Here is a 24,976-nt window from a genome sequence, read left to right as displayed (position 1 = left end):
AAAACGGTGTTAGGGTTTTTAATTAAAGAGTTAGAAACAGACTGTTTAGGAAATACATAAAATAGATTGGATGGAGAAAAGCTGGAAGGAAATTGGGGATGTGAGGGCAGGATGGAAAGACAGGCGGGGGGGGGCGTGAAACATCTGACAACAACAAAGCAGATGAAAGAGCTGCTGGGAGTGAAAGAGGGAGGCATAGAAGGGGAATAGAGATCGCTCTGAAAAGCTTCTTGTCTGATTAATGATGCTCAGGCTGTGATCCATTGTAATCCTCTCATTAGCAAGCTGAGAAAAGTAATTTTACACTGGCCCCTGACCACCTTTTCCACTGCTTTTCTCCCCCACCAGTGATTGATTGTCCTCGCAGATTCTTTGTTGTCCACATGCACACGCGGCCAACGTGGCACTTTAGGAGTTGATGCAGAACTTGGTCTCCCTCCTGCAACACTGCAAAGTTTCAGCTTGGCTAGCAGACCACTGTTTCTGAAACTCGTGGATGTTTATAGCAGGATCTAGTGATGGAGAAACTTATTTATCTGTTGATGAAATTAGCCACCACTTAAATACAGGGCACTTGAGGTTGCTTACAACAACTAGCATAAATCAATAATAAGTTTATTTGTTTAAATGACTTTTTAGACTGCCTTTTAGTGTGGGCCCTCACCAGGCAATTCTTAGCAAAGAACACATGGTATACCATCAAAATTAGAACATGTTAAAATCCCATTTTTAAAAAGATAAAGTACCACCAACAGAGCCCCTATGTCTGTCTAAGATAGGGTGGGAAACAGAATGTGGCCAGTGGGCCAGATTCTGATCTCTTCTACCCACTGCAGGGCATTTTGACAGGTGGGTGGGTGCACTCACCTGTCAGTCACAATCCCATCAGGTGACCCAAAGTTAGAGAAAATCCTTTGTGGATGTAGCTCAGGCTGCAACTGCACAGGGACTTCCTTTGCACTTATAGCAACCCAACTTTGGGCAAGGATTGTGAACTCTGTAGCATAGCCAGTCCCATTGAAGCTTGCTGTCAGCACTGTTCAGCTGTCCCCATTAATCAGGCATATGATGGTGGGTATGGGGCAGATGAGTACAGTTTGAGAGAAGAGGCCTTGAGGGTCAAATCTGGCACCTGAGCTGGGCCAAATGTGGCCTGTGTGCATTTCCTCACCTCTGGCCTAAAGTATTCTTATCCAATCTGGTACCTTCCAGTTGTGTGGGGGGTCCAAGTCCCATCAGCTTCAGCCAGCATAGGCAGTGTTCAGGCATGATGGAAATTGTAGTTCAAAACCTCTGACGAGAACCCGCTTGGGAAATGCAGCTCAAAACAAATGTGCAAAAGTCCTCCTGGCCACAGCTACTGTCTGTCTATGGGCCAAACAAGGTCCAATTACCTCTGTGTACCTGGCTCCATTGAAAAAATGCAACTCTCTTTAGAACAGGTTGAGGATCTGGAAAAGAATTTAGAAACGTGAATCCTGAAATCTCAAGAGCAATGCCAAACATGCTTTATTTATTCTGAAATCCTCAGTTTTTCCCAAGCCACATTTATGATTTGTGGAGCCTGCCATTATTTCTGTGCAGAGGAACTCCTTGGCACTGGCTTCTTTACTTGGACTTCATAGGGGTGTGCGTGTGCATAAATGGAAGGAACTGTGAGCAGGAACAAATTGCCTGTAAGTCAGTTCTTAAAGGGCAATAAAGCTGTGGCAGTGAAATTATCATGGACATCTCAAAATTCCAATTAAACACACACACACACACACACACACACACACTCGCTCCACATATCTGAGAGTAAAGGGCAGAGCTGTCTGAATTCAAGGATGTGGCTTACAGCACATCCAGAATCTTTCCCTTTAGAAATTAATCTCTGGTGAGTTCTGGCAGAGAGAGAGAGAGAGATTTGCTAGCTCTTTTTACTGGCCGTGCTTCTATACCAACAGGAGCCTGGCATGAAGAAATCCTGCTTTTGAAACCCTCCCTGTCTTTTATCTCCACATGCCGAAAAAAGCTTCACCTCCTTAATTTCTTCATTTCGGACAGCTTTTATAGGTATGGGAGCAGGGCCAGTGAAAACACTCTCTCTCTCTCTCTCTCTCTCTCTCTCTCTCTCTCTCTGTTGTGTCTACTTTAAAAAAGAGAGTCAAAGAAAGGAGGCAAAAGAGACCATCTTTCTTCACAATGAAGTGCGTCACCGGGAGAGAAATTCTGAGCCTAACGCTCTACAGATGTTCTGTATGGAGCCTTGGAACAGAGGGCACTCTAATTGACTACAGGTGTGACCTGTGACCAGGTAACATCCTCCCCTGCCTTGGAGAGGCTTACCAGAGGTCAGGTTCTAATCCACTGTCTTCAGAAGCTTTTATCCAGCATAAATGAGTGGGGCTGAGGAGGCTGAGCAAACTAAAGAGAAGAAGAAAAGGAGAAAACCCGTGCAGTAATAGAACCAAGCACTCATTTGTCATGTTAGAGCAAAGCTGTGTGACAAGCTGCGGTTGCTAACACTAATCCCCCTGTGTATTACAGTCATGCACTATAGCACAGATAAGGAGGCTGAGCTGTGAAGGAGGCAACACTAACTTACCCCACCCCGGTTGCCCTGCTTCTCGTAGCAGGGGATGATCGGGGGCGGGACACACACACACACACACACACACACACACACACACACTTGTTCATCAGGAATATTTCCCCCCTCTGTTGTTTGCCTGAACTGCACATGTCAACAGTTTCAAAGAACGCCAGCCACTGCCAAGTCTGGAGTGCGCAAAAGGGTTGCTTGCAGAGGAAGCACCTTGCAGTCTGGCTGAAGTTTATCAAAAGTACATTCCTGTGTCAGTGTTAAGTCAGAAAAACGTCCTCTGGGGAAGCAAGTCAGAAGCGTGCTGAGCCGCTGGACAGGAAGGGAAGGCAGAGGAGGGAAAATCCTTTTGACATCAACAATGGTTGTTGTTTTAAATAGAGCCTGGCGTATAATTGGTCACAGCCAATTGCCCTTGAAAAGAAATGGGGGGGGGGAGATGGGTGAATAGTACAGATCCACTGTTGCAGCAAGATTACTGGCCCTTAGGCTGTGCTTGCACTAGTGAGTTTGTTTTCCTTCTGTTCCTATGAACATTGTGCCATGGTCCATAGGTGCATCTGTGGTTCATATGTCTACAGAGCTGCAGGGAAATTACTTGTGTGTTATTAAACATGCTCGCTGTGTGAAGTGTGAAGTAAGTAGGCTTACTTGTTTATTGAGTTAGACGCATTTTCAGGGAAAGTTATGACATGAAATGGTTGAGTAGACTCTTCCCTGCCAGCTACAAGGAAGTCCCCAGGAGGGGAAGCACATGGGATCTGGTGCAGACTGCACCAGCTCTCAGGATGGAATCTGTGGAAAATGACTTGTGGTACATGCAAGAACATAGCTGATATGGACACACCTTCAGTGTTTGAAAAGATCATCATGGGTCATCCGTTGAAACTCAGAGCATGTCAGGTTAGGGGTTTCAGACATTTATATAGTTCAGCCAATATCTGAAAACAAGATTATCACCTTGGGTTTGTTTTGCACCAAACCTGCACTGTCTGCACTGCAGATGTGAAAATATAACAGTTTGTGGCAAGAACCGCCTGTTCTATGTAGGGAAGGGAGGAGCAACAGGCGTGTACAGAACTGGTTGCCATTTTGTGCCCTTCTTCATTTTTTCTACAATTTTGGTTGTGGTACAGGAGCTTTCTGCATATCTCAGATATGCAGATGACACAACCTTGATGGCAGAAAGTGAGGAGGAATTAAAGAACCTTCTAATGAGGGTGAAAGAGGAGAGCGCAAAATATGGTCTGAAGCTCAACATCAAAAAACGAAGATCATGGCCACTGGTCCCATCACCTCCTGGCAAATAGAAGGGGAAGAAATGGAGGCAGTGAGAGATTTTACTTTCTTGGGCTCCATGATCACTGCAGATGGTGACAGCAGTCATGAAATTAAAAGACGCCTGCTCCTTGGGAGAAAGGCAATGGCAAACCTAGACAGCATCTTAAAAAGTAGAGACATCGCCTTGCCAACAAAGGTCCGTATAGTTAAAGCCATGGTTTTCCCAGTAGTGATGTATGGAAGTGAGAGCTGGACCATCAAGAAGGCGGATCGCCGAAGAATTGATGCTTTTGAATTATGGTGCTGGAGGAGACTCTTGAGAGTCCCATGGACTGCAAGAAGATCAAACGTATCCATTCTGAAGGAAATCAGCCCTGAGTGCTCACTGGAAGGACAGATCATGAAGCTGAGGCTCCAATACTTTGGCCACCTCATGAGAAAAGAAGACTTCCTGGAAAAGACCCTGATGTTGGGAAAGATGGAGGGCACAAAGAGAAGGTGACGACAGAGGATGAGATGGTTGGACAGTGTTCTCGAAGCCACAAACATGAGCCTGACCAAACTGTGGGAGGCAGTGGAAGACATGAGTGCCTGGCGTGCTCTGGTCCATGGGGTCACAAAGAGTCGGACACGACTAAACGACTAAACTAAACAACAACACAGGAGCTTTCAAAACTATTGATAGAACGCAGGGCTGAAGGTAGGCCACTCAACATCTAATGCATTACTGGCAGTTTGTGGTGAAGTATTTTCTTGTAAATTTCCTCTTCAAGACTACTTGAGCCACTGCAGGTAATGACTACGTTTATTCAGCGCTGCTGCAACTCAGTTTTGATATGTGCTCAGAAGATACACAGCATGAGCAGTTACTCTCCCCTTTCCGTTACTCATTTACTTCTTAATTTTTTTAATTTTTTTTTTTTTTTTGGGGGGGGGGGAAATCAACATTCCTGCTTGACATACACATTGAAAAGTCAGGATGGTCAATCAAAATCCGGACCAGGTAGCAACTCTCTATCTACCGATAATATCTGCAGTTAAGGGCTCAGGGCTTTCAACGTTTTGAGTCACTAGCTTTGTATTGAAGTCAATAAGAATAGGCCTGGGTGAGCCTTGGGCTCATTCCCTCTTCTGTGGCATGACTGGGAGGAGGAAACTGAAAGCTATTGCTTCCATTTTTGATTAACCCCAGTTTATTGTTACATATGAGGGACGTGGGTGGTGCTGTGGGTTAAATTGCAGAGCCTAGGGCTTGCCGATCAGAAGGTTGGCGGTTCGAATCCCCACGATGGGGTGAGCTCTTGTTGCTTGGTCCCAGCTCCTGCCAACCTAGCAGTTTGAAAGCACGTCAAAGTGCAAGTAGATAAATAGGCACCGCTCCAGCAGGACGGTAAACAGCGTTTCCGTGTGCTGCTCTGGTTCGCCAGAAGCGGCTTAGTCATGCTGGCCACATGACCCGGAAGCTGTACGCCGGCTCTCCCAGCCAATAAAGCAAGATGAGTGCCACAACCCCAGAGTTGTCCACGACTGGACCTAATGGTCAGGGGTCCCTTTACCTTTTTATTGTTACATATAAACCCTAAGCAGTGGTAAATCTTAACTATACTTTGTTGAAGCAAGCCAGTTTCATAATTATTGAATTATGGTTAAAATTAACCATAGTTGCTTGGGTTCAGATGATGTCACAGTCTCTGTTTAATAAAAAAATGGAAGCAAAAGCTTCTACCGCATTATGGCTTCTCTGGAGGAATAGTGGGAGAGCATGTGAGTCTGAGGCTCACTCCCATTTTGATAAACCACGGTTTAACATGCTGCCCAAATGCAGCCACATCTTCAGGGGATTACTGAAGGGGGACAGTGGTGTTGTAAATCCCTTACTGACAAAACCCTGGTTACTTGAGTCTGAATAACAAATAGACTGTGAAGATGGTAATGCATTGAAGGAAGGCTTTGTGGGAAGTAGCACAAGGGTTTGCCGGGAGTTGGTTTGGAGGGAGATAGCACACTGCTTAAAATGAAGTACACTTAGAAGGATGTGGATGATTTCACAAAGTTTAAAACTTTCTGCCTTGGGGTGAAAGGTGGTGATCTGAAACATTATAGCTTTCTAAGCTGTGAGGTGTAAAGCGAGGAAATGCACAGGAAGGACAAATAGGGAACTGCTTGACCAGATGCTGGTGACAATTATAATTTCCTTTTTCCAACATTTGGTGGAATTGCGGTAGACAAGCAACTTAATCTGTTGAAAACAAATAAATAAAACCTGGAAGATTTTTCTCCCCATCTGTCTGTCTATGTTTTTGTTGTTGCTATTATTGTTACTCTTAAAAACGAGAGTCTGGGAAAATATCAACAATATTTGTTTTTTTGTTAAACAAAAAACTACACCAAAAATCCTCCCTTAAAGAAATAAAATTTGACAACACATTCTAATAGTGTTGTTTGATACTGGTGCTTCTGGTTTTTTGCCAGCATGTGCAACACATATAACCAACAAATCAATATATCTAGCAGATGCCAATATAGACAATAGGGGGGGGGGGGAATATATTACTGATTTGGTCAGTCAGCCACCAGCTCTTCATGGAAATGCCAATAATTGACTACATCCATCCTCTTCACTGCCGGGCAAAACAAAGCAATTTGGGAATAGAGCTGCTGTAACTGGCATATTTATATCCTCTAGTCTGGCATTTTGAATTCATTATGCTAGTTACATTCCACTTTTAAAAAAATTATGTAACATTCAAATGTTAGAGATGTGATAATGGAGATATGGGCTTAAGATAATAGGGAATCTGAGTCCTTTACTTGGACCACACTTTCAAAAGGGTGCTGAATGCTGAGGCCTGGCAATTATTTTGGTGCCTAATTGACCAATCAACAGCCCTGTTAAACTGAAGTGTTAGAATTTAAGCTGATCCATTGATTTTATTTTTATTTTTTGCGGGGAAGGGGTTTACTTAGTATCTTACACTAATGTACTTCAGCTCTCTGCACCAAGGCTATACTTTATTTGGAGGTGTTGGCTAAAAGACCCAACCTTAGGGTCAGGTCCTCCTTGTGATTCAGCCTTTTGTGTTTGAAGTGATGTAGAGAAAATGCAGCAGGAACTCAGTCACATAGAGGTGAAGCCCACAGTGACTGGCAACAATTTCCAGGCCATCCAGATTTTCAGTTGCATTTAAGCATATATAAAATGGGTGTCGATGGTCAAAATTCATTTGTCTTCTGGTTAGGTTCAGTCCCTCAATCAACTTTACTCTGGTTCCTTTAAATCAAGGTGTGGCAAAAGAGCAATTGGGTTGAAACTCAGTTAGCTGGACTCAGTTGCCACTGGAAGCAATGGGGCAAGTTCGCCATGGCATGATCTAAACCCTATTGATTTCATAGAATCACAGTGTTAGAGGGGGTCTTGTTGTTCCATCTGATCCAACCACTTGGTCCATGAAGGAAGTCCATAGCTAGAGCATCTTCAACAGCTGGCTGTCCATCCTTTGCTTGAAAACCTCCAGTGAGAGCCCATCACCTTCTTGGTGATTGATTCCATTGTTAAGTTTCTCTTACAGTACATAAATTTCTCCTAATTCTCAGCCACATCTACCCTCCTTCAGCTTAAGCCCATTCTGTGGGAACTAGGAGCAACTCATTTAGTCTGGATCTCACATCGTGCACAGTTTAACTTAAAAATAAAAGAAGCAGTAAGCTTTAAAAAAATAAATAAATACAAAATCACCCTACAGTATACTGCAGTCTTGTGTGCATTCTAGAAAGGCAAAAGATTGCTGCCAATCTGACCCTTTGAGGGATCTTTTAGCTTCTCTCTCATCTGATGGCCTCATACAATCTGAGCATGTGTGCATGGTGGGTGACATTCAGTGTACAGTGGACGCTCGGGTTGCGAACGTGATCTGTGCGGAAGGCACGTTCGCAACCCACAGTATTCACACCCCACAGTGCCATATCTGTGCATGCACGGGTCATGATTCGACGCTTATGCGCATGCGCAACTTGCGATTTAGCGCTTCTGCACATGCGCAAACGCCGGAACCCGGAAGTAACCTGTTCCAGTACTTCTGGGTTCGGCGCGCTGCACAACCCGAAATTGCGCAACCAGAAGCATCTGTAACCCAAGGTATGACTGTACTTGTTTCATTAGTGCAAAGATGTTTAGCTTCCTCTCCCTCTAAATCTGTTCTGAGTTCCCCCTCAACCCTCTGGAGCAGATTAGGGTAGGGGCATGGGGGGCATGCACAGGGAGAGAAGGGGGAGTTCCATTGCAAACATGGAAATCCTTGTGCTAACAGAACAAGTGGATTGGATACTTCACTGTATCTGTAAAGTCCTTGCTGGTGGGAGATGCCAACTTTATTTAAAAACCTAATAATCCTTAGCTAGTGTCTGGAGAGCATACTGGACCCTGAAAATCTCTGAACTAAATGAATGTGCACATTTTGCATTGACTTCCACAGAGGTAGCTATTAGTTGTAGCAAAACAAGAGTCTTGTAGCATCATAAAGGCCAATAAATTGATTATGCCAGATATTTTCATGGAGTATAGTCCACTTCATTAGATGCGCCTGATGAAGTGGACTCTAATCTGCGAAAGCACATACCATAATAGCATTCTTTAAAGTGCTTAGAAACTCTTTGCTATTATGTAACCAAACTCCTAAATCGCAGTAAGTGCCTAAACTTGTGTCTACTTTCAGCAGTGATCATTTTCTATTGGTTTAGAATGAACATATATCTCCAGATACATCTTTGTAGTGTATTTGTGATTTTATTCCAACTTCTCATTTGCTTAATAATTCTTCTCTTTTTTCTTTCTGGTGCACTTCAGAAACCCTAATGGATACTCGGACAGCCACAGCTGAACTTGGATGGACAGCAAACCCACCTTCAGGGGTAAGTGGATATTTGACATGTTCCTGTGTGTCCACTGGTTGTTAGAAGGTCTGGTGGGGGTTGTTCTCTTTTTTTATTCACGTAGGTAATAATTTCATGTATATGTCGGCTTGAATGTGTTGTATAAAAACCCTTGATTAAAAAAGACTTAATTTCTCTTTTTATGTTGACCCAAACAATGGCAAAATCAACAAGTTTCATTTTATGCAAACAATATTAGGTATCTTTTTTCCTCAACAGCTGGACTGCTATAATGGGGGGAATGTTTTTTCTTCTTCCAGTAAAAACACACACACACACACACACACACACACACAGAGTGTATATAAGCTTATGATTTGGGGCTGGTTCACAATTCTTTTTAAAAAAATATTTCAGAAGAAGCTGTGGGCTGTCAATAATATTTAAACATTCAAAGTGACATATATGATGGGAACTTGACTCATGCCTCAGTCATCAGGATGCTATTTTTTTCTTTGTTGAAAAAAGAATTTGGAATGAAAAGAAATCCCACTTGCTCTTTGGATTCCCAGATAATAATCAGCAACTCCCTTGGCAGGTCCTCTGGCTGTGTAGGGCTACATGATGCAGCAATATGTGAGACACTCACTGCCTTGCCAGACTTGACTGTCATATGGTCCTATTTCCTTGAGAGTGGCTGTGTGTAGCAGGTGTGCAGCCCCCTTTTTTCAAGCCCACCTCTCTGCACAGTGGAGGCAGATTGGGCACTGCCTGTGCTGTGCCAACCCAACACAATGATCTTTCACTGATGTGGGAAGTCAGTTATGTTAAGTTTTCCATTCTCTTCCCACCCCCACCCCTAGCCACATCCCACAATGGGGCTGTTTTTCCTACTCACACTCAGATATCAGCAGCCCCCATGAATCCCAGTTTCTGATGATGACACACTGTGTGCATTTGGGAAGCGTTGGGCGGTGCAAACAGCTGCCTGGGAGCTGGTTTGAACTTTTTGCCAATTCCACCTTTTGCATTTATGCTCCAGATCCTATTATACAGCAGTGAGTCACCCCCTGCCTATGTATATAACCATGCAGGGAAATAACAGCTCAGCAGGGAACACTCTGCATGCTCCTTTGTAGCTTGCAATGCACCCTGGGTGCTGGGGGGAATTCCTTCACACGTATTGCTATGTGCAGCGGGAGGGAGATGCTGCTTTCAGACTGGAGAGAGGAGCAGAGTGTGTACTAGGGCAGGGTCCCCACCTCTTGGGGGACCATTTGGGTGTCTAAGAAACTGTCATGGGCTCCACAAAATACTCATTTCGCCAACGAAAATCTGGCCATGCCAAAAAGAACAGACAAACCACTTACACTCCCCACCCCAAAAAAACCAGACAAGAAAATAATCATGCAACTACACCTCCAAACAGGCAGCCCTGTCAAACAAGTAAAATGAAATGAAATAAATTGGAAAATAAATTGAAAGGGGTAGGGGCCTTCGTAGGTGGCAGGGCGGGTTTCAGAGCCAAGTATTTGGGACTAGGGGAAGATCTGGAATAGGGAGCCCATGCTTTTGATGGGAAATGCAGGATACCAAGAAGGTTTGACAGTGGGACTGAATATCGTGTGTTTACAAAGAAGATGGAAGTCTGGAGTGGGAAGTGAGTTTGGGGAAGAGCAGCTTCCTAGTCCTGGCTGCAGTCCTATGCACACTTGGGAGTAAGTACAATTGAACACAGTGAGCCAGCCATAGACTTGTGCTGCGTGTCTGTTGGAGAGTTTGTGCGCAAATGTAGAACTGTTTTGAAGGTGTATACTTGGTGTTACATGCATCTGCATATATCAAAAGCATGCTGCAGTGGTGTGGGGTGAGATGCTGCAGTAGGTTGTGTGCGGAGGAAAAGTTTTTTGTCTTTCAAGCCATTTTTAGCCCCCAACCCACCCAATACAGCTTCAAGCAGCGTATGTGGTTCCCTGGTTTTATCCCATAGTATGGGTCCCACAGTTGGTCTGGCAAGTCTAGATGGTATGTTCATACATCTCAAGGATTCCTCTAAGTGGGCTTCCAGATGGGTGTTTATTTTGGGGTTGGTGCTGCTCACGCATGCAACCCTTTCACAGTGTCCACGTGATGTCAGGACATCAAAAATGCCAGTCTTCAGTCTCTCTCTCTCTCACCCCAATTTAATCTGGATTTTCCCTTTCTGTGGAAAAGCTGACAAATGTTTAAAAACACAAACAAAACCCTCTTGCCAATGGCTCATTTGCGATATTAAGCCCCCCGTCTGCACCCACCCCTTAGACCCTCTGGTATTGTCAACACGACAGACAGTCTGTAAACCAAATGTTCTTGTTTTTCCTAGGCCTTTGGTTCTGGGCAGTTTGCCTTGACTGATTGCTTGCTTTATCATGGTAGCTGTCCATGTGGAGAGAATTCATGCTCTTCTGTGGTTTGCCATGTGCCTTTGGCGCGATACATCAGTATTAGCTGCACAGTGTCAATCGGCTCAATATATCAGTTTCAGCTTCGCAGGTGCCTGTTGCCTTTCAGAAGGAATTGACCAAGACTTGCCCCTACCTCCTTGGCTGCTGCCACCCCTTAGGTGAATGGAGCATGTATATAAGTCAATGTTTAGCCCTCTCTCTTCCCTCCTTGTCTCTCTTGCACTCTCTACCTAAAGGATTATAATTAGGAAACATTAGCAGGCTCAAAGCAGCTTTCGTACCTGAACACCATTCATAATTGCACTCAGCAGTGCTCTTCTCTGGCTATTAATGTCACTTCTATGAAGTAATGAGGAACAAACCACCTTCAGGCACTTAAAACATCTTCTTTATACAATAGGTGCATTTGAAGAATGGGAGCATAAAATAACCCGACTCGCATTCCCCTGACAGTGAAAGTGATCAACAAAGACAGGGACAGGTGCATGAGAAAAAGATCAGTGAGAAAGATGGTCTCTGCCTTAATAGGTAGGTTTAAACAGGTGATAGAGGGCTAGCTGCGGGGGGAGAGAGAGAAGGCTGTGCTGGAGACAATTGTTTTGTCAGCAATGGAAAGATTGAGAGACAGAGAGTCGTGCCAAAGCAACGAAGATAAAAAGGACTCTTAACAAGAGGGAAATGAATTGTTCCTATTAATTGACCTTTGCAGATGTTTCTTTTCTGTACATAATTTTATTGCACCTCAAAGGATGTGGCTGATAGTTGCTGCAGCAATATCTCACTTTGCTGCAATATTTCATCCCTTTGGGCCACTTTGGGTGTGGTTCCTCTAAAAGGGGCCTTTGGAATCATTCTTGGGTGGAGGAGGAGGAGGAGGAGGAGGAGGAGGAGAAGAAGAAGAAGAAGAAGAAGAAGAAGAAGAAGAGTAGTAGTAGTAGTAGTAGTAGTAGTAGTAGTAGTAGTTTGGACTTGATATCCCACCTTTCACTCCCCTTAAGGAGTCTCAAAGCAGCTAACAATCTCCTTTCCCTTCTCCCCCAACAAACACTCTGTGAGGTGAGTGAGGCTGAGAGACTTCAGAGAAGTGTGACTAAGCCCAAAGTCGCCCAGCAGCTGCGTGTGGAGGAGTGGGGAAGCAAACCCGGTTCACCAGATTACGAGTCCACCGTTCTTAACCACTACACCATGCTGGCGTAGATAATGCCAATCCAGCACTCCTTCCAGTGTGCCTGTGAATCTCCAATCTCACTGTCACCTCCTTCCCTTCCTTTCCTTCCTGGTAAGCAGCAGTGATGCCCTTGCATCCAGCCCTTGGGGTGAACCACTTCTGCATAGTTATGCATTGCACGGGGAAGTGTCTAATTCTGCTGTTTGGTGAGCCATATTATACATCTGGCAGAGACCTATGTCTGAGAACCAGTCTCCATCAAACATCTAAAAAGCAGTGTGTATGTTTCCTTGCACACATGGTGGTGGTGAGGGACATGAAGGAAGAAACTGTGGGCCTGGGTTGCTTTTCCCTTTCTTTGCCTCCCATATCTCCCTTGAAGCCATTTTCTCCTAATTGCCCCAGAAACGTGTCTGAGAATCTGCATTAGAAAGAATAAGCCAGAGAAGGCTGTGTGGTGGCAGAGGAAGAGAGTGGATCCAGCTTGGTGCATCTCTCCTGTGATTCCCAATCTCCCTCTTTGCATGTTTGGCAGAAACCTGGATTTGCTTTAAGCGAGCATTCCGTCTCCTTGTACGCACCATGACTATGGAGAGGGAACATCACTTCCTTGCCTACTGCTTTGGGGAGGAAAAAAAAATATTTGTGACATGAAACAGAACTTGTTGCTGCTATCTCAAAGAGAGAGAGAAATTGCCAGGAAAATGCGTAGTCAACGGGATGGCAATGAATGCAGACAAAAGACAGAGCAGGTGGATAGATAAATATGGTATCTAGCAACAAACATATGGATCGGCAGACCAATTCTGTACACAGTCAGAGGCTGCAGTGGAAGAGAAGAAAGGCAGAGCTAGAAGGCAGAACAGATAGGAAGGCAGATGGATGATATGAGGGGGAAAGGGGGCATGGGGGGGAGGCAGGTAGAGGAGAGGAAAAACAACAACAAAGAAAGATAATTCAAAGGGAAAATGGAATAGGGGGAAATTGAGTATGTATATGCTTCCCTTTCTTAGGTATTTCAGTTGGATGCATGGATATTAGCAGGGCTAGAACCAGTACCTGGCGTTGTTGGAGGTTGGTAGAGCTTCATGTCCTGGCAAGAGGCATATTATCACAGCTTCTTCCTCCACTGCTATAGCTGCCTCCACTGCCTCTTTCTTTTCCACCTTTCCCAGCCACAGCCATTGCTAACTGTAGGGTGCCCATCTTATGATGCCCCTAAACCAGCTTAGGGGTCAGAGCTGGCACATGTTGCTCCTATGCTGCTACACACTTTTGCTCTTGCATGTATAGACTGAATGCCTGAAGTGGACTTCAGCATCACATCAGAAATGACCCTGAGATATCACTTTAAACTGGCTTTAATCCAAGTAAAGGTAAAGGTAAAGGGACCCCTGACCGTTAACTCTGGGGTTGCGGCGCTCATCTCGCTTTACTGGCTGAGGGAGCTGGCGTTTGTCCGCAGACAGTTTTTCTGGGTCATGTGGCCAGCATGACTAAGCTGCTTCTGGTACCAAAGCAGCACACAGAAATGCCATTTACCTTCCAGCTGCAGCGGTACCTATTTATCTACTTGCGCTTTGATGTGCTTTCGAACTGCTAGGTTGGCAGGAGCAGGGACCGAGCAACGGGAGAAGAAGAAGAAGAAGAAGAAGAGTTTGGATTTGATATCCTGCTTTATCACTACCCGAAGGAGTCTCAGAGCAGCTAACATTCTCCTTTCCCTTCCTCCCCACAACAAACACTCTGTGAGGTGAGTGGGGCTGAGAGACTTCAAAGAAGTGTGACTGGCCCAAGGTCACCCAGCAGCTGCATGTGGAGGAGCGAAGACGCGAACCCAGTCCCCAGATTACGAGTCTACTGCTCTTAACCACGACAACACACTGGGGAGCTCACCCCGTCGCGGGGATTTGAACTGCCAACCTTCTGATCGGCAAGCCCTAGGCTCTGTCGTTTAGACCACAGCACCACCCACATCCCTTAATCCAAGTAGTTCACCTAAATTATTGTGCAGGTAGGAGGGGGTGTTATGTTCATGGGCTTAAAAAGCCAACCCTAGGGATCAGTTATTGTAAATATTGTTTATTGTTGTTAATAAGACACATTCTTCCATCATTTAGTCATGTTACTGTGGACGGAAATAGTTAAGGTGGGGCCAAGAATCCTGAGGGGGTAATTGCATTTGAAATGGCCCTTAATTATCCAGGGAAAGAAGTCCAGCTATTCCTTACATGACGTTAATGATCATAAAAGGGTCTGGACTTCAGGTGGAATCTAATTGGTCAATAATAGCAAGGATATATCTCCCTAGGTAAGGACTGTAACCAGATTATGTGCAGCCATCAAAAGGGAAACAGAAAAGGAAAATAACTCATCTCTTACACTATTGTTAGCTAGGTTCAGGGAGAGGGGTGGAGAGGGTCCCTGTTGAAAGAAGGGGGAAATACTGGGTTTTTTGGCTAGTCCACCAGATTGATTGTGGAATGAAGAAAAGCAGCTTAATATGTTGAGACATGAGTAACACTTCTGCTTGTGTGAGCCATCTCTTCTTCCTACCATTGTCAGAGTTCCACACCAAGCAAGGAGGTCTTCAGTTATGTGTAGTTTCCTGTCATATCTGAATCATATGCCTGATTTGGGCATATGCCTTTCACCAAGGGAAAAAAAACCAAATTAAGTTTTAAAAATAAAATACGGTATTCTTAGCTGCCTTGAAGCCAGCATTGCTGGAGAATTCTAAGAAACCACAAACCCAGTGCACTTTTCAAAGGTTTAGTCAGCCATCTTGATTCAACATGGCATTCAAACACAGATGAAAAGTCATTGATCTCAGGAAACATCATACAAAAATTGGTTAGTATATCTTAAGAAGTGCCCAAATGAATAGAAAACAGTAAATGCCCCCCCCCCAAAATGTATAGTAAATATATCCTATAGGGGGGAGGAAAGGAAAAAGGTGGCAAATATTAGAGCACAGCAGTAAGGTAAGAGCAGAGAAAAAGCAAATGCATATAAATTGAGTGTCTGAACATGAAACTAATAAAAGCAGGAAAATGAATAATATCCATTAATAATTTAATATATGGCAAGCTGGATGTGTGTGCAGAAGCAGAGGAGTGCTCTGGGAAAAACACATTGCTTCAAAAATCAGGAAAGTTAATTATTTTATCGCTGGAAAGAGCATACAAAAATGCTGTTGAGAGTGCCATAGCACTTTAAGATATAACAGTTTTGTTATAAGCTTTCATGAACAAGAGTCTGCTGCATCAAGTACTAGTTTCAAGAAACCCAGATTAGGACTGACCACAGTTTAGGTTTCAGAAGATGGGCTAAACTGTGGTTAAACTAAAATGGAAGTGGAGGTTGCAGGAGGAGATGGAGAGAGTGAACAAATCTGGGGCTCTGAGGCTCTTTCTTATAAAACTGAACACAATGTAGCACAATCACAGAATGCAGTCACTGACGGGGAGTTACTACTCTTCTCTAACCATTCCTTCAAATTCTCAAGTTTTTTCTGCTGTCTCAAAAGTTCCCATTCTTTCCACCTTCTTGCCTCTGGATTTATTGTTGTTTCTTTCAGATACAATTGGTTTTCCACACTATTTTTCCACACCATGGTTATGAAATATCTTTATATGCCATCTTTTTTGCCTCTAAGAAGGGTAGCAGTTATTAAAAGCAATATGAAAATCAGTACAATAAGAAATGAAAAAGCAACAACATTTGAATAACTGCTTTTACTAGAGAAGTACCTGTCAGTCAACGTAGTCTCATGAGAATGACAGTGTTGCTACCAGGTACCCGAAGGATGGCCAGGTCAGCACTCTAAGAGTGTCTGTGGTAAAGGTGCTAGCATAGGTGCCAACACAGAGAAAGCCTTGTTGCTGAACACATGCCACACAGCCTCTGAATGTAAGGATATCTCAATTAGAGCATCTGTAGCTGATCTTAGAAGGGACGCAGGTGGCGCTGTGGGTTAAAGCCTCAGCGCCTAGGGCTTGCCGATCGAAAGGTCGGCAGTTCGAATCCCTGCGGCGGGGTGCGCTCCCGCTGCTCGGTACCAGCGCCTGCCAACCTAGCAGTTCGAAAGCACCTCCGGGTGCAAGTAGATAAATAGGGACCGCTTACCAGCGGGAAGGTAAACGGCGTTTCCGTGTGTGGCTCTGGCTCGCCAGAGCAGCGATGTCACGCTGGCCACGTGACCCGGAAGTGTCTCCAGACAGCGCTGGCCCCTGGCCTCTTAAGTGAGATGGGCGCACAACCCCAGAGTCTGTCAAGACTGGCCCGTACGGGCAGGGGTACCTTTACCTTTACCTTTAGCTGATCTTAGAAAGAGGAGGAGTCAGCCCTTCAGAAATTTTGGTCCCAAGCTGTTTAGGACTTTGTGTCAAAGCCAACACATTAAATTGTATTTCCTGGTAGAACCTTCCCCTCCCCAAGCCGTCCAATTCCCCAGAGCAGATTTGGGGATGAGCTGTATATGCACAGGGGGAGGAGAGGTGGGGGATTCCCATTGTGCTAGAGGGAATCTACACTCGTGTCTGCTAGTGCAACAGGTTCACTGAATATGGCCCAGCATGGAAATCAGTGAAGATCTTTTAACTTAGGCTAGATATGTTCAGACCCGTCCCAGTTAACCAGGTGGCTGCTGTGTTCCAAAACAAGTGAAGTTTCTGAAAAGTTTTCAAAGGCAGCCCTGCATATATTGCATTGCATAAATCGAACCTAAGTGTTGTTAGGGCATGGAACACTGTGGCTAGGCTGCCTCTGTTTTCATGTGGCTTCTGTTGGCATACCAACCTAAGCTGATTAAAGGCACTTCATGCCTCTGATGCCAGCTGGACATTCAGAGTGAGATCCAGGTCTAATAGCACCTCCAAGCTGCATATCCATCCAGAACAGGTTGTTCACCATCTGCTTGGCCAATGGAAATGTCTACAAATAGTACCTCCATCTTGTCTGAATTAATCTTCAGTTTATGAGGCCTTATCTAGCCAATTACTGACTCTAGGCAGCCATTTCCACTGCCTCTCCTAGAGCAAACAAATAAGAGAAATAGAGCTTCATGTCATCAGCATATGGATAGCCCTTTGCTACAAAACTCACCATGACCTCTGACAGCAGTTTGATGTAGAAATAAAACAGCATGGGAGACTAAATGGAGCTCTGCACCCCACCCCACCGCCTAGCCCAGGCATAGCCCTCCAGCTGTTTTGGGACTACAATTCCCATCATCTCTTGACCACTGGTCCTGTTATCTAGGGATGATGGGTGTTGTAGTCCCAAAACAGCTGGAGGGCTAAGTTTGGCCATGCCTGACCTAGCCCAATGGTATAAAAGGCATAGTGCAGAACTAAACTCTATTCTTCCTTATAGCATCCCTTCTGGAACTTACCTGTCAGGTAAGAGGGGACTCACTAGAGCATGATGGCTCCTATTCACACCCCAGAAGGTTACCATGATCAATGGCACTGAAAACCACCGAGAGGATTTGGATAATCTGTGGGAGAGAAAGGTTTTGGGGAGAAAGATCCTCACTCTCTCACAACAGAGTTAAGCACAATTGCCCTAAGCACATTAAAACTTGGCTAGATTTACTTCTGCCCACATCCACCTTTAAACAAATGTTCCCCATGAAAATTCTTAGGCTAGAATAAATCACAGGCACTTAGCTTTGTAAATAAGTGGATATTATACTCAGCTTCCAGAAGTTACAGCAAACAAGTCTCCATTCATTGGCAGTAAATGAAGGTGAAAAAGGTTCCAAATGACTTAAAAAGGAAAAGAACTTGGTTCTCTTACAAAAAGGATTGTGCAATCTTCAGTTAGCAAAGATGCAGGCTTTAAAATCTCCCTTTCGGAGAGATTCAGTTCACTTGCTTTTTCTTACAGTTGGGTGCCATTACATGGCTCCTTCATTACTTGTTCCTGGAGTCATGAAGTGAAAAAAGAAAAAGGTGGTTGGGGAAAACAGGCTGCTGTGGGCCTGCCAAACCACGCTCACTCTGGTAACTTGAGTTCAGGACTCAGGTTAACCCTTTCATACACACGTGTGAGAATCAGCAAGGCCAAAGAACCCATTTATGTTTTACTATGTAGCTCATAGGTGGCGCTGTAGGTTAAAGCCTCAGCGCCTAGGGCTTGCCGATCGAAAGGTCGGCGGTTCGAATCCCTGCGGCGGGGTGCGCTCCCGCTGCTCAGTCCCAGCGCCTGCCAACCTAGCAGTTCGAAAGCACCTCCGGGTGCAAGTAGATAAATAGGGACCGCTTACCAGCGGGAAGGTAAACGGCGTTTCCGTGTGCGGCTCTGGCTCGCCAGAGCAGCGATGTCACGCTGGCCACGTGACCCGGAAGTGTCTCCGGACAGCGCTGGCCCCTGGCCTCTTAAGTGAGATGGGCGCACAACCCCAGAGTCTGTCAAGACTGGCCCGTACGGGCAGGGGTACCTTTACCTTTACCTTTTATGTAGCTCATAACCTATTACAGAACTCCAGACTCTGCCTTATTCAAAGTCAGAATATTTGCCCATCTAGCCTAGGACCAGCCCTATCATTAGGCAGAATGAAGTGGTTGCTAATTTTGTGTGCTCTGAAAGGGAAGCAAATTGTTAATTTATTAATATTGTATTGTTTATTCCCAAGGAGAAGCAATTGTGGGGCTTTCTACTTCAGATGCCAAAATAACTTGGCCAGCCTTGGGTACTATGCATCTTGAGTCGAGCATAGGCACCACTTGCTCTTCTGTGTTAGGCAGCAAAATGTCTTTGTCAGCCCTGACGTAGCTCAGCATTATCCTGCTCTTCAGGGTATGAAGTGAAGGTCCTTCCCATCAAGGATTGAATTTGGGGTCTTCAGCACAGAAAACAATTCCTCTGCCACTTAATAATAATAATAATAATAATAAAAATTATTTATATCCCGCCCTCCCCAGCCGAAGCCGGTCTCAGGGCGGCTAACAACAATAAAACAGTACAAAAGTACAGCACAAACAACACTCTAAAATCATTCATTATAAAATTAATTAAATTCAAGCCACTGGCCACCATTGGGCCAGAGCTCAGCGAAGATTGCCAAGGGAGGGAGTCAGGCTGTGCCCTGGCCAAAGGCCTGGTGGAACAGCTCTGTCTTGCAGGCCCTGCGGAAAGATGTCAAGTCCCGCAGGGCCCTAGTCTCTTGTGACAGAGTGTTCCACCAGGTCGGAGCCACAGCTGAAAAAGCCCTGGCTCTAGTTGAGGCCAGCCAAACTTCTCTGTGGCCTGGGACCTTCAAGATGTTTTTATTTGAAGACCGTAAGTTTCTCTGTGGGGCATACCAGGAGAGGCGGTCCCGTAGGTACGAGGGTCCTAGGCCGTATAGGGCTTTAAAGGTTAAAACCAGCACCTTAAACCTGATCCTGTACTCCACCGGGAGCCAGTGCAGCTGGTATAGCACCGGGTGAATGTGATCTCGCAGCGAAGACCCCGTAAGGAGTCTTGCTGCAGCATTCTGCACCCGCTGGAGTTTCTGGGTCAGTCTCAAGGGCAGCCCCACGTAGAGCAAGTTACAATAATCCAGTCTGGAGGTGACCGTCGCATGGATCACAGTGGCTAGGTCAGGGCGAGAGAGGTAAGGAGCCAACTGCTTAGCTTGGCGGAGATGGAAAAATGCTGCCTTTGTTATAGCTGCAATCTGTGCCTCCCTGGAAAGAGAGGTGTCAAAGATTGCACCCAAACTCTTAATGGATGGTGCTGGCACTAATTGCGCCCCCGCAAGAGATGGGAGTTGCCCCCCCAATCCCATATCGTCCCGTCCCAGCCACAGGACCTCTGTCTTCGAAGGATTTAGCTTCAACCGGCTCCCACGTAACCATTCAGCCACAGCTTCCAAACATCTGGTCAGTGTGTCTGGGGCCGAGTCAGGATGGCCATCCATCAACAGATAGAGTTGGGTGTCATCGGCATACTGATGGCAACCCAGCCCAAAGCTCCGGACAAGCTGGGTGAGGGGGTGCATAAAGATGATTACTATGGTCCCTTCCCAACCAGATTGATCATGGCAGCTGTTGTTCCAAAAATCACATTTGCTGAATGTCAGTATTTCAAATCTGCAGTGGCTTAATGTGGAGACATCAGTTGGTGAATTCAACAGCATGAGAATCCAGTGAACACATTGTACCTATTTCCTTTCACCCAATCACCATCTGGCCTCAAAGAACATGGAATCCATGCTCAACACACAAGGGTTCAAGGTAGAGAAGGGGAATCAACCCGGAGGTGAATTTGTGACACATGGATGTACATTAAAACTCCGCCCGCTTTGCATGCTTGTACTCTTTACCTAAAGTGGCCAGAGGGGCATGTTAAGAGCCCATTCCTAACTGCTTCATGCAACATTGGTGCCTGTCTAAGCTGGACAGTCTGCAGTGCTTGATTCCCAGGCGGGACATGAAGATGAATTTTCTGTAACACATTTGCAGCTGCACAATGGCTGATGTGTGCCTGCTTTATGTTGTAATATATTACTGGTTTTGCTGTACTGAAGGATTGTAGGGACCGTTCTGATGGCCATTCTGATTCAAGCAAACCTAATGCAGCCTGCAGAGACTATAATAGAAATTAACATCTGTGTCTTTAAGTGAAACACAGCAGCATCACTTAGCCTTGGGAAATAATTATTCTCTTAAAAGAATAATAAAAAGCCAGTCAGATCAGTGTAGCCATCTGCTAAAGGAGAAACTAGCTCCAAGGGGCTAGATTCTCATCTGGTGTAAATTAGTGGCAGCAGGATGGGCTTGGTGTGCTAATGGAGGATTATATCCTTGCATTTGAGAGAGATGATTGGCATAGGAGTTTTCTACATAACTGGTCTGCAGCGTTCTTGACTTGTTCAGTGGTGCACATGTTTATAATCCCCGCTTGCTGTTTCATATGCCTGTATTTTTCACCTGCCATCTGTGGCTCTTTGGCCATGCTCTTCGTGCTAACCCTGTGAAGCAAACACAGGTTAATATTGGATCTTTAGATAGCATTTTAATGTGCACAGTGAATCCGCATCTTGCATGCTTTAACAACCACCCGTAGGGATAGGCTTATCCCCATTTTACAAGATGGGGAACTGATACTGAGAAGATAACAAACAGCTAGCCCAATCCTTTCCCCAAGGAGCCCATCGCTGAGCAAGTTATATGAATCCACGACTCCCATGTCCAACTACTCCCCCCCCCCCGCCCACATGGCCGCATAAGAGCTGAAAGGGAGGAGAATGAAATCTAATGCATGTCTCGTGCAGGGTCAATTGCAAATCACCAGAGACCTTTAGGGGTCTGCTGTTTATGGTGAGAGTTTGATGGGTATTTTTAGTGACAGGCTCAAGCTCAGCTCAGTATAGATATACACACCAAGGGAGAGTTGACCCAGATCACAATGTGTAAGGATTGCATTTGGGTAATCAAGACTGATGTGTGGTATTTTTCCTACATAGACCATGTACATGTAGGGAAAAGAAACGGTTACCTGTTGTGCAGGGGTGTACACATGGTTTAAAGCTCTAAGGCACAGTCATTTCCCAGTGCATGTATGAGGAGCAAATCAGACTCTTGCAGAGTTTTCACACCTAACCTCATGGGGGGGGACGACTGTTATATGTACTGTACCTTTTGTGTCTGAAATGAGTCAAGATTGTATCTTACCTCAAATAGATACATGATGGAGAATCAAGGCTTTGAGTTACACAAATCTCTTGCTTAGGCAGACAAGTTCTGTCCTGCAAAATTCCCAATACATTTGTCACCTAAATGGTTTTGGATCCTAGCTGCCTTTTGTAAGAGTTAATGTTGATAATCTGTCATAAACACCATATATGACCAAATAAGGAATCCAGACCAGAATGAACAAGTATACACGCTAAGAGGTATTTCTCTCTCCCTTTCTTTTATTTGGGTGCCAAGATGTTGTTTGGATACCCACTGTTAGGGAGACACCCTCTAGTCTAGTCCGTCCCGTAGCTTGTTTTTATTCAATCTTTGAAGGACAGGAGTGATAGGCAGCTTTTATTTGACGTCCTAGATAATGACATGTATGAACCTTTGGAATAATGACAGCTGAATAGTGTGCCTGATATTGCCATGGTTACCAGCCAAGCTTTCTCCCCCTCTCCCCCCCCCCCCTTCTCCTTCTCCCCTTCTGACATTTTCTGTGTGTGTGTTATTGTTGAGTTCGCTTTTGGGATAGTGAAGGGGAGGGGAGCCAGGAGAAGAAACAGTCCATTATAGTCTTTTAAATCTCCCAGCTGGAAGTGTTTTAAATCTCAGCAGAGACAGGGAAAAACACTGTCTTAATCCCCAGCTCCCTGTGAATTATTTAAAGTGATCTTGTCGGAACAATGCATTTGTCACTGTTACAGTGTCAATAGTAGAGGCAGCTGTCCGAATGGCTCTGGGGTTTTGCCACAGGTAGGAGTTTGGGGTGGGGCATTTGCAGGCCTGGCAAAAGGCAAACATGGGATTGCTGAGGTCCACAGAACTCTAGAGACTGATCTTTTTTTGCAAGGGGGGTGGGGAATCTTTGTACCACTAACATGGTTTATTTTGTACAGTTTGGCCTACCATTCTCTTCCGGAGACCTCTGGCTGTGGCTGCACCGGTGGCTGTGTTTAAAGTTCCACCCACACCATATATTTAAAGCACTCTTATACCACTTGGAACAGTCATGGCTTCCCCCAGCGAATCCTGGGAAATATAGTTTGTGAAGGGTGTTAGGAATGAGAGTTCTGAGGGCTTCCCAACAACTCTAAGCATGCTCAATGAACTACAATTTCCAGGATTCTTTGGGGGAAGCCATTACTGTTGACGTGGTACTTTAAATGTATGGTGTGTCCAGGGAAGAACAGATAGGCAGGCAGACTAGTTATGCATCTGGGGTGGACACCCAGTACTGCACATCTTGGGTGCAATGTAATTCACCTCTGGATTTGCATTAAGTCATCCACTTTCATCATTGCAAAATTCAGGTTCTATTCAATCCTCAAACATGACTTCTCCTCCCACTCCAGCTATTATCACATATCATTCTCACCCCCCTTCATCGCACCACTGAGTTCTTGAAGTGAACTGCCTGCATTTGATGTCTCATTTTTTTGTAACCTCTCTTTTCTTGATTCTTTTCAATTTGGATTCTGCCCTCCCCACTTTACTCGGGCAACTGTGCAAAATTTTTTGACAATCTCCCAGTTACTCAGCCTGAGGGGCTTTATTGTGGCCTCATTTGATATGACCACACTTCTGACGTTAACACTTTTGTCCACTCTGACTTTTCCAGTCTTCATCAGGACTTTTTCAAATGAATGTTTCAGAGTTTGATCCTATGCCCTTTCTGATATTCAGTGGAACATCTCAATAACAATTTCGACAGCAGGATGGAAAAAGTCCAGAGCTGTGCTGAAATGAATATATTTTCTTGAACTTACCATGAGTTCCCTTGGGGCCAAACTTCATATTACCTTTAATCACACTCTGCATACTGGCAGGAAAACCCAGCCAGATGGGCGGGTATGAATAATAAGAGTATTATTATTAAATTATTATTATCCATTGTCATTTTTGTTTCAAATAAAAAGCAGCTATAGGGCTCTGAGCACTCTATCTGGAGTGTACCAGTTTCCTGCTGAAGATCCACCTTGCAGTTTGCTCCTGAAGTTGATTTTTATAGTAAAAACACTTTCTGGTGCAAATAGCAGTCTGGGGTGTGTGTGTTTGTTGGTGGGGTACAGGCAGACAGCCTTTGGCCAAATCATGGTTCTATAGCTGCTTTTCCTTCTAAACAAAAGTGGTAGCATTTAACATGCTTTTTAAAAAACACGTTTTTTTTGGTGTGGTTCTGAAGTACTTGTAGATAAATGAATTTATTTCAGAAAATCAGTTCCAGTGGAATTTGCAAAGAAAGTTACCAAAATAATGAAGGGGCAAAAGACACAATAGGGGACAAATGGCAGGCTGGTGTGCGTATCTCTGGGTAGGTGCACTAGCCTGCTGCTTGAAATGCTAATCTGATGTTTCCTTGTGGTATTTATTCCTGATGCCATCAGTCTTCCACTTACAGTAGAATGCCAGGGGAGGGTATTTCATTCACTGGGTGGGTATAGTGACCTGATCTGTTTTTTTGGGTCTGCTCCGTCCATTCTGATTTATTTTTTTGAGTCTAAATCTGTTACGTTAAATTCAAACCTCTATTTCACCCACATCTAGTATAATGCGGAATCTAAAAAACTGGCTATAACTTGTTCTCCCTTATCACATAAGTGGATGTAACTTGCAAGCAAAGTTTGCACCGTGGTTTGAACATGCTCAGGTTCAGGCAGATCAGTCCTTTAGAGGGAACCCTTTGAGGGTTCATCAACATTGACATTTTTTTCCTAGAAAAAGAGGTGCCGGAATTCACCACAAACACCTCCCTTGTTCTCTTATAATGGCAATGGTGCCTACGTGAGGGGTGCTGGAACTGAGTTCCAGTGCGTTTTGGCTGGAAAAAAAAAGCCCTGTATCTCTTTGAGTTTATTACATTCTGACAGCATTGGATGCCAATTGTAGGCACGGTCACCCATTCTGAGGGGATGAATCCTTTCAGATTTCAGACTGATATGTACAGCAATTCTCCAGC

The 24,976-nt window shown here is 44.8% G+C and overlaps 1 protein-coding gene across 12 annotated transcripts in view; it reads left to right on the top strand.

Moving 5' to 3' along the window:
• EPHB1 (EPH receptor B1) overlaps positions 1-24,976 on the top strand; it is a 366,263-nt gene that overhangs the window by 106,658 nt on the left and 234,629 nt on the right. For all 12 annotated transcript variants that reach the window (XR_013839287.1, XR_013839288.1, XR_013839289.1 and 9 more), the window contains one exon: positions 8,709-8,773. Coding sequence is in view for 5 of the 12 variants with exons in the window: in XM_079977253.1 (XP_079833379.1) it covers positions 8,709-8,773 (65 nt within the window). In the remaining 7 variants the exon portion in view is untranslated. The remainder of the gene's footprint in view (positions 1-8,708; positions 8,774-24,976) is intronic.

Source organism: Podarcis cretensis (assembly GCF_951804945.1).
Source record: "Podarcis cretensis genome assembly, chromosome: 5".
NCBI lineage: Eukaryota > Metazoa > Chordata > Lepidosauria > Squamata > Lacertidae > Podarcis > Podarcis cretensis.
Note: the sequence above shows the minus strand (reverse complement) of the source record. Positions and strands in the feature narration are given on the sequence as shown.